The 13,158-nt window shown below is 25.2% G+C and overlaps 1 protein-coding gene across 4 annotated transcripts in view; it reads left to right on the plus strand.

Moving 5' to 3' along the window:
• The window catches only part of LOC136976547 (polypyrimidine tract-binding protein 1-like), a 102,900-nt gene that overhangs the window by 60,222 nt on the left and 29,520 nt on the right, over positions 1 to 13,158 (plus strand). For all 4 annotated transcript variants that reach the window (XM_067271879.1, XM_067271880.1, XM_067271878.1 and 1 more), the window contains exons 4-8: positions 2,499 to 2,648; positions 4,236 to 4,373; positions 5,136 to 5,187; positions 7,933 to 7,991; positions 8,065 to 8,227. In XM_067271879.1, the coding sequence (XP_067127980.1) occupies positions 2,499 to 2,648; positions 4,236 to 4,373; positions 5,136 to 5,187; positions 7,933 to 7,991; positions 8,065 to 8,227 (562 nt within the window). The remainder of the gene's footprint in view (positions 1 to 2,498; positions 2,649 to 4,235; positions 4,374 to 5,135; positions 5,188 to 7,932; positions 7,992 to 8,064; positions 8,228 to 13,158) is intronic.

A 13,158-nucleotide genomic window follows, 5' to 3' on the forward strand; every position in this document is an offset into this window, starting at 1 on the left:
CTTCATTAGTATCTGGCATAGATAACTGAAGTTTAGAAACATGATGAATAGTTTTTGAACACTTTGAATTTGGAATGGCATTAGTTATAACTGGATTACTGAATTAAACTAAGTTTTGCAATGCTAGAACATTTTTTTCCCTAGAATTTAGAAAAAATTTAATGAGATTGAAAATACAGTATTTAGAAATATATTTTCATTATAAGTTTAATTAAATGATATTGAAACTTTATTTGATTTAATAACAAATATTTATGATATTTATATTTTAAAAATATTTTAACATAGCATAATAACTCACTCCAGACCCTTCTTTTGAATCAGCATATCAAAATACTTTAATTTAAATCAACACAAATAAATAATATTTTTAAACTAATAGAATATTAAATAAGAAATAAATATAATTAGAACATTACAAAACCTACTTAGTTACATATGACTAAAGAACAAGCTTATTAAATATAATTAGAACAGTTTTCAAACTAAACAGATTTTTGAATGTGATATAAATTTAATAATACGTTTTGCATTCAACATTGTGATTGTTTAAAATGTTTTTATCATGAACAACTATCACAGAAATAAGCAAAAGTATTGTTTTTATAAATTATGTTCAGAATAAATTTATATAAATCTAGCCAAACCCCACAGTCTTAATTTAGACTTGCATAAGGATTTTATATAAGGTCCTGAATGTCCATGTCCTGAACATTCTGTCTTTATCCTTGAAGTTCACCAACCTTCTTGTCTTCTTGTTCTTCATGTAAATTTCTAAAGCCTCCAGATATTTCAAGCTATTGATTTGATTATTCTCATATTTTTCCATCTTAAGAAATTGTAACATCCATAATGTATAATGCCAAAGCTGTGGAAGAAATTCTTTTCTGGATGGTGTAATGATGCTCTTTAAGCTTACTTAATGGGTGTGTGGTTGCACAAATGGATTCAGATTCTTGATTGTCTATGGCATCAGTGAGTGGGACCATATATACTCCCAGTATTCTCTTCAGATCCACCTTATCCTAGTCATTTCTAATAATTTTGTAAATGAGATATAAAGAGATTATAGAGATTATAAAATATTTTTGTCTGTAGACCATGCATTTTCCTGTAGACCAGCTGTAGATATGAGCATTGTAATTGACAATCTTATATTTCACATCTTTCTTGGTACTATGGTAGTTGATATTGCAACTTTGATATCTTTTACACAATTTTTTACTATCATAGTTGCGATATGTTAGGGGTGTAACCATTTAGGGATTTATACTCATCTCAGTTAAGTATTAAATTTCCTTTTCTTATCACCAATACGAATACAATATGTATAAGTTCTTTGTATCAACACCCTAAAAGCTGCTGTTTTAAAGTGCATGGGATTGTTAGAGACATTAGGTATAATACAAGGACATGACCATTTTTTTGTTACATGGATGATTTCCTGATATTGTGGAAGAAAACAAGCATAATACAGAAGTTTTATTAGTAAAATCAATGAGAACATTGTTGGAGTCACCAAAAAATTGGAAATGTGCACAGCAATAAAGTTCATTATCTGGATATAAACATCAGTCTACAAGGAAAGAATTTGATCGCATCAGTATACAGAAAACCAGCTGACATGTATACGTTACTAATTAAACAGTAGTGTTAAATACAAGTTAGTGGATTTAGATCACTATTCAGAAGAGCTATTCAGTATAGTCCAAAAACAGAAGATCTAGAGAAGAAAGTTAAATACATTGAGAAGCTTGAGTTAAAGTATAGATATCCAGAACTATGTTTTGAAAAAATTATAAAAAATGAATAACAAAGAAAAGTAAATTGGAATGAATGCTAAAAAAATTACAATTACATGAACCCAGTAAACTTCCTAAAACACACCTCAAAGGAAAGTAGTACAATTAAACAAATATTACTAAGGAATAGAACCATCTTTGACTGTGTTAAAACAATAAAGGTAGTAGGACAGAAAATCGAAAAAAGCAGAGTATATGAAATACCAATAACATCAAATGAAATTAGAAATGTAACATACATAGGAAGCAGCTTTAGAATTCTAGAACAGAGAACATAGAGTTAGTCAAAAAGGGAGAGCTTACTACTGTGCTAACAGAACATATTTATGCAAATTAAGACAGAAAACCATTATGGAAGCTAAAATTTTAGTACCTGGGGAAAAAGAATCTTTCTACACAAATAGCAGAAGAGTTAGTAATAGCAAAAGAATATGAAACTTATCATCATATTTTCTTTTTATCTATGGAGATAAATGGCAAAATATTCTTTGTTTCCAAAAAAGTCTATCATAATACACAATAAAAAAATTACAAATATAAATGAATGATAAATTTAATATTTTAATAAAATATAAATTTTATATCTAGTTCAAGATGTAAAAACTATGTGTAATTTTTAATTTTTTTCCTATATAAAAATTATTCTACATAAATAAGGCAAATTTAAATTTGTAAAATTTTATTATTTTATTATAGGCTTTTCTTGAAATGATTGATGAAGTAGCTGCAACAACAATGGTTAATTATTTTAATAATTCTGGAGCTCCCTTGATTCGAGGACGAAGTGTGTATGTCCAGTTTTCAAATCATAAGGAATTAAAAACTGACAGTACACATTCTAATGCAGTAAGTTATTTTTTTTTTAGAAGATAGTTGAATTTTGAAATAAAATTAATATATAGAATAAAGAATAAACATTTGTAAAATTATTACTGGATAATAATAATAATTATAGATAAAACAATCAATCACAACAGACCAGACATCACATTCATTGATAAACAACAAAATCACACATATCATTGACATAGTACCAAACACTCACAACATACAAAATATATACACCAAAAAAAATTAGTAAATACTCAAAACTTATTCATGAAATAATAGTGTCTGTAGAGAATGGATAAAGAACTTATTGTTTACTAAACAAGTCTTGAAGCAATAGGGTTTCATAACAGCACATATGCCACACTACAAAAGACTGCCATACTAACCACATGTCACATAGTCAGGAAATTCCTAAATACAAAAACATACATGAACAGTATATAAACATAATAATAGCTTGTTCTGTGGTTATGACTTTAACCTGGTCCAGCATAGCACCGAGCAATGGTATTTAAGCTGAATAGGATATACGCTATGAGGACAATAATAATAATAAATACAGAACACATACTTAAAGCAATCAATATAAATGCTATCTCAGTGCTGACATTTTGGAGTTATACATTGGATGCTCATAGAACTAGAAAAACATGAACATTAACAAAACATAAGAAACATTATCTAAGTCCTCTATAGAAAGGCTGACTCTTTTCATAAAGAGGGTGATCACAGCCTTACAGATATAGCAAATCTTCATCATAAATAAATTCAGACACTGAGTGTTCTATAGAAAACAAGAAACACCACAATTATATAAAGCTGCAACTCTTGAAGATGAAAACAATAAATCATTTAATCTATACTTTACATTTACAAAAAAACTTTAGAAAGACAAAACATGTACACACATTTGTAAGAAATGCCACACAAGACTATACATCATATCAGATTTCAAGATTTTAGTACAAACATCTATATAACCAAATAGCAAATATAATACATCAAAAGCTTGTCAACAAACACACACTGCTACACACTAAGCAACTGTACTACAAATACACACCTCAGACAGTTATACAGAGCAACACACTCAAAATTTACTATGACTGTAGTTTAATTACTGACAAAACAATTCATCTTATTCATTGAGAAACAAAACAAAATTACATGTTTTATAGACATAGTACTCAGAACTTGCCCACAAAATTAAGTGCCTATGGAGAATGAATAATATAGTCTTTTCTTGCACAGGTGTCATACCACATACACTATACAAAAGTCTACAAACATCAGGGCATCATAACAACACACATCACATGACAGAAAGAATGTCATACTAAGTACACATCACACTAAATAACGTCACATTGTTAGGAAATTTTGAAATACAGATATATACAAACAACATGTAAACAAAGCAATAATATTTGCTGTGGCTATGTCTTTACCTTGGCTGGCATAGCACTAGGCTATCTATGCTGATGCCTAGTGCTAGTAAACCAAATAGGATAAATTTTACCAACAAAATAATAATAATAATAGATTAGTAGTTTTTCTGGAAACTTAAAACTTCTTTGTAAATAAATCTAAATTTCTTTTTAGCACTCTACAACCCAAGCAGCTCTTCAAGCTGCTCAAGCATTAATAACTCAGGCAGAAACTCAAGGAGGACCAAATACGGTGCTTAGGGTAATTGTGGATAATATGATTTATCCTGTAAACTTGGATATTCTTTATCAGGTATTTAAACATTTTTTTTTCACTTGTGAAACAGTGAAAACTATAAGATGTGTATATTCATTATAAACAAATGTTATTTTATTCTAACTCATATTATTTACTTAAAATAATTTGTAATAATCTGTACTTTTATTCAATGTTCTTTATTGCAAAAAATAAAATCTATTTATAATGAACAATTACTTATTGTGACATCATCATGATGCTAGGCTGCAATTTTTAATTAATTTAATATAAAATATAAATAATATAATATAAAATATAAACTCTTAATATAAATTTTCAAAGGCTATTCATTTCATTTGAAATTTTATTCAATCAGAAATATAATAAAATTAAGCAATTTCTAAAAATATCTTAAAATTCTATATTTATCTGAAAATTCTAAATAAGTTTTTAAGCTTAAGTCTTGTTCAAACATGTAGACAAAATGGATTATTTACAATTGTGTAAATGTGTTCAAGACTGGAAATGAATAGTTTACTCAATTTGAAAAATGTTTCAGCATATAGACTTGATAGGCATTAGTTGCTATAGTTTTCAGATAGTATCTATTTTAAATTCTACGATTTTGATTTTAATTTGTAATAATAATTTCATAAATAAAATTAATTTCCTCTATCTAATACAGTACATTAAAATAAATAGGTCTAAAGTAGTAAAAAATTTCTAATGTAATAAGTTAAATTGATTAGAAACTGATTAAAATAAAACATATATTATTTATATAAATTGTACATACATAATTATTTTTTAATGTAGATATTTTCAAGAGTGGGTAAAGTGCTGAAAATCATAACATTTACAAAGAACAGTAAGTATTTGATTCTTTTTATATTCTTATAATGAAAACTTTTCTAGAATTCTTCCTCCTCTTAGGCCTGCAACTGCAGAAGTGTTTTGACTTCATTCATCTTTTCTTCCTTTGATGATTTCTTTTTTCTGGCTTTTAATTGGTTTGTACAAATACAGACTTCTTTCTCATTTCCATTTGATTTCTTCAGAAGTGCCTGTTGATCTTCCCAAGATCAAGAAGAAAAAATTAAATGGAAATGAGAAAAGAGGCTGTATTTCCTGTAGAATCGGAAATACAATCTTTTTATAGTATTAATGCTAGAACTATGGGATTTATCTATGCTATAACTTTGGTGTTGAATATCTTCATATATATGATAATACCAGTGTATACTTGTAAGGTTTTTAATTGGCTACAATGGCTGTTGACATTGTAAAAATTATATAATATTTTCTTATCAAAAGTAGAACGTTTAAATGTATACATACATGACAAAACAAAATCCAACATAACTTAAATCTTTTAAGTTTTTATGCTGATTTTTGGATTTTGTTGTGTGTGTATACTTGTTATCCAGTTTCCTGAAGTTATAAAGTTTAGATGCATTTTTTTAAACTAATAAAGGATGAAAATTTGCCCAGTGTTTTAAATCTACTGTCACTGCATTGTGTCTTTGCAAGAAAGAAAACATAAAACACGGTTTCCTCAAGATAAAATTTTTTTTTTGTTTTAATTTTTCTGAAGTTGTCGGTAGCATGATTTATTTATTTTAAACTTTTGAATGTGTTCCTTTTTAAAATTTGTGGTTGTCAGTTTGGACATTACATTTAAAAATCTTTGGAATTTTATATATAATAAACTGCTAGTGTAAAAAAAGTTCAAAAGTAGTTTTTCCCACCCTCTAAGAAATTCCAGTTAGAATATGTGACTTTCCTGGTTGACATCTAACATCTTCCATTCTCTGAAATCTGGTCCAAAGCTGAATGTGATGCTCTGTGGCACATTTCGAGTCCTGGACACATCTGTCTGTGACTGGTTTGCTTCTAGTCTTCTAATAATAATTCTTCCTTTCATAAAATTATGTGTTGGCATTTATGTCATTGTCACTGTCTGTATCATGCAGTAAAACAGTAACAAACTTTACTGAATAAGCTGCAACACTACCATTGTATTTATTTAGTCTGCATATTTTTTGTAAACTTGAGCTTTTTAAGGGAACATTCAACTACATTCTGGATATTTTTTTTGTCTGAAAATGCTCAAATAAATTTTTCACTGTTCATTTTGTTTATATTTTTTGTTCTATCTATAGATTGGATGAGTACACTGCTTTCTTTTGGACATGATTATATATATACATACATACACATTTTTAAATAGTTTGTAAAATTATATTGTGAGTGTTTATTATTATTTTTGCTGTTAATATAAATAAATTGATTATAATCAAAGAGTTACACTTTTTAATATCAAATATTTTTAAAATTCTATTTCATATTCAGAAGGATGTAAAATAGCTAACAGTGTTTCTTTAACATAAAACAGCAAAGAACAGATTTATCGAATGTAGAAAATTCTGAAATATAATCTAAATGTGCAGTCATTTTTGTATATAACTTTTAAAATTTTTAATATGTAGTTAAAAACTTTATGTAACCAACTAGCTCAAAATTCCACTAATTTAAATTTTCTGATATTAATTTCAATTTCAAATTATTATTTTATATTATAATTTATATTTAAAAAGTCTTTAGTATTCCAACAAGTGTTTAATTAAAGCAGATGCTTACAGCTGTTTGTATAAACTATTTTTAAATTATATAAAATACTGAATATTGATTTGATGTATTCAGTTTTTTTGTTGATTTTATACAACTTTGCAGATTTGATATTATAAGTATATCTAATTTGTCTAATAAAGACTGCATTTTTCCTAACCAAAATAATTTTAAAAATCTTGCCTACAAATGGTTTTTGATTGTAATATCAGAGATTAAACTCGTTTTTTTTAGTAATAAACTTTTAATTACAGTATCAATAAATTTCCCTTCTTTAGTAACTATATTTGAGTAACATTTCTTATTATTATTTTTATAATATTAATTATAACATTGCTGTTTCTTTTTAGTTCACTATAGTATAATAATTTCTAATATACTGTTATTTTTTGCTATGAGCATGTTGTTGCTCTTTATTTTCTCTATCTGGTATTATATATACTTTTAATCTTTTACTTACTGAATTTTATGTTACAGTTTCTTAGTTTAATTAAAAAACTCAATGCTACTTTTGATAATTTTCTTTAAAAATATTTCAAAGATTAAAAGATTTGTGATAAAAAATTTTAAACACTGCATATCATACATATTATTTGCTGGAAGATTGTATCCATGATATGTAATGTTTAATTTATCTGTTTCAGCCATTACAGACTTTTATGTAAAAAAATTTATTTTTGTAGTTTTGAGAAATGTTTAAATTACTTGATTATCAGACTTTATTATGGTTACGTTACAATTTTTTTATTTAATTATATAATTATAACTGATATATTTTATAACAGTAGGTTTAAATTTTGAGTAATTATTTCTATATATAAAATATGTATAGAAATAATTACTCAAAATAAAACAATTTTTTTTGTTAGTAACTACAATAAACTTTATTTTATACTTAAGAGATTTATATATGCTATATCTTACACAAATTTTTGTTTTTAAATAGATATATTGTATTATAATTATTTCAAAATTATGATTTTAGACACATTCCAAGCATTGATCCAGTTTCCTGATATAATAACTGCTCAGGCTGCCAAATTGGTATTGTATTTAATTTATAATTTACATCATTTCATTTTCTAATAATATAATTTGATGTTTATTATGATTTCAGTCTCTGGATGGTTTAAACATTTATAATGCATGTTGTACACTTAGAATAGAATATTCAAAATTAAACAATTTAAATGTTAAGTACAATAATGAGAAAAGTAGAGATTTTACAAATCCAAATCTGCCTACTGGAGATCTTGCCTTGGATAGTTTAGGATTAACAGGTATGTTCCATGCATATTCTTGTTTTATAATTTTAGAAGTTTCAGAAAATGAGAACATTTTTAACCAATATTATAAAAAAATGAAGTTAAACATGTTCTCATTTATTGCAAATTCTGTTGTATGTTTTTAATTTTAATTTTCTAATTTGCCTCTGTTTACAAAGTATGGAAAAATATGTCTGAATTAAATTTCAGATAGCTTGTCAGTGTTTATATTATCAGTTATTATCATCAAATGATCTAAGTGAAACTTTGTTAGACATACTGTCTTTTTTCTAGACAGTTGTAAATTGTTAAATTAATTTACGTATTGATTAATTGAAATTTATTAGTGCCATTTTCTTAATTGTTTTCATGTGTTGCCTAATTAAAATTCAATATAGAATTCAACAGTTCAAAAAATCCAGCTGCTTTGTTGGAGTTAGAATTAGTTTGATAACTTTAATAAAACAGCTAGACTCATTAGTTTTTTTAGAATTTTTGAGTTTGTTTTGGTATTTTTAATTTATTAGTTTGGAATTAAATTGGCTTCTTGTCTTACATGTGTATTTGCATACATACATATATGCATTATACCAGGATAAATAAGTTATAGCTGGCTTTGAATGTCAGTGGAGATTAATGGATAGCTGTTATTCCAATAAGTGTAGTGAGGCTTATCCTGCATAATTAAGGTTTGTCACATTGATGGTATAGTTTGTCACTAAATTTATATATGTTAATATTGATATAGTTTGTCACTAAATTTATATATGTTAATATTGATTAAATATAGTAAAGATTGGAAAAAGAATAGCTTAAAGAATTTGAATGTACAATCCTTACACGCCTGTAATCAAGAGATAATAATATTTATTTCATCCAAACAAGTCATTTAATAGTAATCTGGTGTAATTTGATACATTATTGATGTTTATTTTAATGATAATTGGATGAAATGAATGAGAATTATTAGATACCCGAATAATATTAAATTAAACATTAAATCCTAAATTTACCAGGTCGTTATTGATTGGTATAATGTTTATTAATGATTTAGAATAATTGGTTAGTTATTGATGAAGATTGACTAGTTATTTCTATTCATATGTTTATCATATCTTATTAAATTTCATTTTAGAGTTTATGACATAATGAAATGTCTCCAATCAAAATAGTAATAAAGGATTTATTGATTATGCATTAGAATGGCAAGATATTAAATTATTGCATTCAGAAAGAGTGGCAAAAATAATAGTTTGTGGCAGATTACAATATTTGGATAGGCTCAAATTTTTCTAAATATATTTTTCCTGGACTTAAATTGAACTTTTAAACTATTAATATTGCTTATAATTCCAAATTGTTCTAGTCATTAATGAATTTTTTCATTAAAGCAATAGTAACCTTTAAAATTCATTGTCATCTAGCATCTTGAGATTAATTTTTTCTATCTTTTAAAAATTTGGAATTAACAGAGTTAAATTTAAAATGTAGATATTACTGTATTAGCTATATAATTTAGATATTGTTGAGATTTTTAAATTATATTTTTCGGTTTTATAATTTAAATTTAATTAATAATAATTGAAAACATTTAATAGAGAAACTAACACACGATAAATATGTGAGCTTAATATTAAAAACAGTTTTTACATTTAGTAAAAGATGCCAAAGAAGGAATATTTATTAATTAATCTATACAAGATTTTATAATGAGTTTTTTATGGTTATATCAGAGAGAATTTTATATATAAACAGTGTAAAAGAAATAGTAATTACTGATATATTGAGTAAATAAGTTTGAGTTAGTTAGCATTATAATTTGTTTTAAAATATTACATAAAGACCATCTGTTATATTCTCCAAACTATTGTAATAGTCTATATTAGCATTTTAACTATTGGCACAAGATCATAATAAATTGTAGACTACAGCTACTTACATTAATGCTAAATTTAATAAAGCAATTGTTCAGGTAAACAACTGAACAGTTGCTGAACAGGAATAAATTGTTTTTATATGATGGATAGAAAGACTTGAAAATATTTATCTATAGAACAATCCATAGAGTAACAACTAATAATACTAATATAAAAATATTAGTGATGTAACGAATATTCGGTTACTACCCGGTATTCGGCCTATTCGGCCTATTTTTCACTATTCGGCCGAATACCGAATATTTAAATCACTATTCGGCCGAATACCGAATATTTAGTCACTATTCGGCCGAAACCAAATACCTAAAAACAGGAGTAAGAAATAAAAACACAGTAAATTAATCATTTTGGTAACTTTTATTAATGCTGAAAATTAAATTATAATTATTAAAGTTAATAAGAAATAGCATCTAACTCTAGTATTAAATTATTTCGTAATTAAATAATATTATACCCTTTATCTAGCCCGATATCTTATGGCATTGATGGTGTGTAGGTTAGAATGTATCAGGCATTAATGTTATTGTTTAGTTAACTATGTTATATTCGTATTTGTGTATATTTAAATATTTTTTACAATATTTTAAAATGATTTATGAAACGTTTTATTGAAACTTATCGTATTTAATGAAAGAATTATTTATCTATTTCTAGAAGATGAGTAACTAATATATAATTTATTTTATATATAAAGCAAAGAATGAGCATTTCTCATTATATGCAAAAGAAACATTTGAAATCATGTTAATTTTAAAAATATTGACAAAAACAATAGCAACAAAATATCACAAAACTTCACAAATAAAAATCCCCCAATAATATATTTGAACTGTTCCACAACTGGAGAGAAACTAGACCATAAGTCCCCACTAAAGTATATCCTTAGGGTACTATTCAGTCTACAAATACGTAGTAAAAACAAAATTTTAGTGCTTAATTAAAGAGTTAAAAAAATCAATTGCAAATAAAATAACTTATAAGTTATAACTTTCATCTAAATACCAACAACTGCCGAATCGTATCAGGCTATTTATGGCTATTACATAAATTATAAACCAATTTGGCACTAGCGGTAGACGTTAGGCTCTATCTCATATTAACTTTAATAATTATAATTTAATTAATTAATTTTAATAATTTAGACCTACTGGAAGAAAAAATCGTAGTGACAGCGGGCCAATAGAGAGCAGGGTGCGCGATCCTTGCCATAATTTTTGCGCGCCAATTTTTGTACGTGCGTTAATCAAGCCGAATACTTTGGCCGAATATTCGGCCATTCGGCCACGCTCCTGGCCGAATATTCGGTATTCGGCCACTCTCCTAGCTGAATATTCGGTATTCGGCTGAGGTCAAATATACTATTCGTTACATCACTAAAAAATATTCAAAATTAGAATAAGTATTCAAAGTTTTTATTCATAAAAACTAATGTTAATTCAAATGTCAAATTTAAATGTGCACATTATTAATTATTATTCTGATGGATTGTTAAGGTGCAATGTATTAGTAAAGATTTGCATCTATAATGTTAGAAAATGTAAAAGTTAAACACAAATAGAATATTTTAAATTATAATCATTAATCTCCTTGGTATAGAATAAATTAAAAACATTGAACAAAATTTAAAAACCATGTAAGGATTTTAATGATAGTTAAAATGTGGATTCATATTTAACAGTTAATCTATTTTTTGTATCTATAATAAATGTGTTTTTATTATAATATCAGAATATTTAATGATCATTGTTACAATTAGATGTTATCTTTATATAATTAAATTAAACAAGTACGATAATGATATTTATTAGAAAAATTCATCAAAAAGTTTTCACTGAAATTTTTCAAAATTTCTCAGAAATTATTTTAAAATCCTTTTTCTGAAACCAAAATTACTATAGTTAATTTCTACTACAATAAAAATGAATAGTAAATGCATTCCAATCATGCAAGATATTTGTTTGAGGATGATTAGCTGAATATCTTCTCACATGTATGGTCATATTGCATTTATTATAAGTTATTATTCTGTAAAGAAAGTTTCTTACAGAATTTTTCAGATTGATAAACTTCTAGTACAAATATTTAATGATGACTATTCTTATTACAAATAAATCCAGAGGCTATCAAAAAAATACATTTTATTGTAAGATTAGAAAAAAAATATTTTGAATGAGGAATAGTTTTTATCATTTCTGTAAAGAGTATTGATAATATATATATATAATTTTTTGCATATTGGTGCTTGCAGTTTTTCAACATAATACAATGAATAGTTTGTTTTAGATTCATGAATGTAATTATAGGGTTTATTTTGATTTAGATATTTGTCTTACTTTAAAAAACTTAAACCAAAAAAACTATATATACATATTCGTAACTTAAACCTGTATATAGGTTTAAGTTAAAAATAATCTCATTTAATTGATATATAGTTATATATATACATTACAGTTATCAATTTAAAATATTACAATTTTTCATATTGTAGATTTGAATATTTAATTTTTTTTATAGACATAACCTATCTTACTTTGAAATAAAACATATAATTTAAGCAAAATTTTGTGATGATTTGAAAATCAAAAACTTCTCTTAAATAGTTTAATATTACTGGTAATAAGTTTTATTCTTGAAAAATGGAACATGAAAATTAAGATTATTTTTTAACTTTGTTTTAGTACAGGATATTACTTATTTTATAAATTTCATTGTTATAAAAAAAAAGGAAATAATTTTTATAAATTTTTTAATGGAAAGTGATTAATGTATTATAATTGAAAGTGTTTATTTGGTTGTGAAAAAAATTCAATAACATAGTTTATAACAAATTTTATACTTTACTGCAAGAAAGAATGTAACTTGTAAAAATTGAAATATTTTAAATCTTACAAATTTAAAAATATTTTTAAATTTAAGATTGTTGAACATTTCATTATTAAAACATTGCTATATTTCATGTATCTAGAACAAATTATAAATTATCTTATGTTAAAAATATAGCAATCACCA

This window comes from Centruroides vittatus, unplaced genomic scaffold (assembly GCF_030686945.1).
Source record: "Centruroides vittatus isolate TY-2023 unplaced genomic scaffold, ASM3068694v2 contig_401, whole genome shotgun sequence".
Classification (NCBI taxonomy): Eukaryota; Metazoa; Arthropoda; class Arachnida; order Scorpiones; family Buthidae; genus Centruroides; species Centruroides vittatus.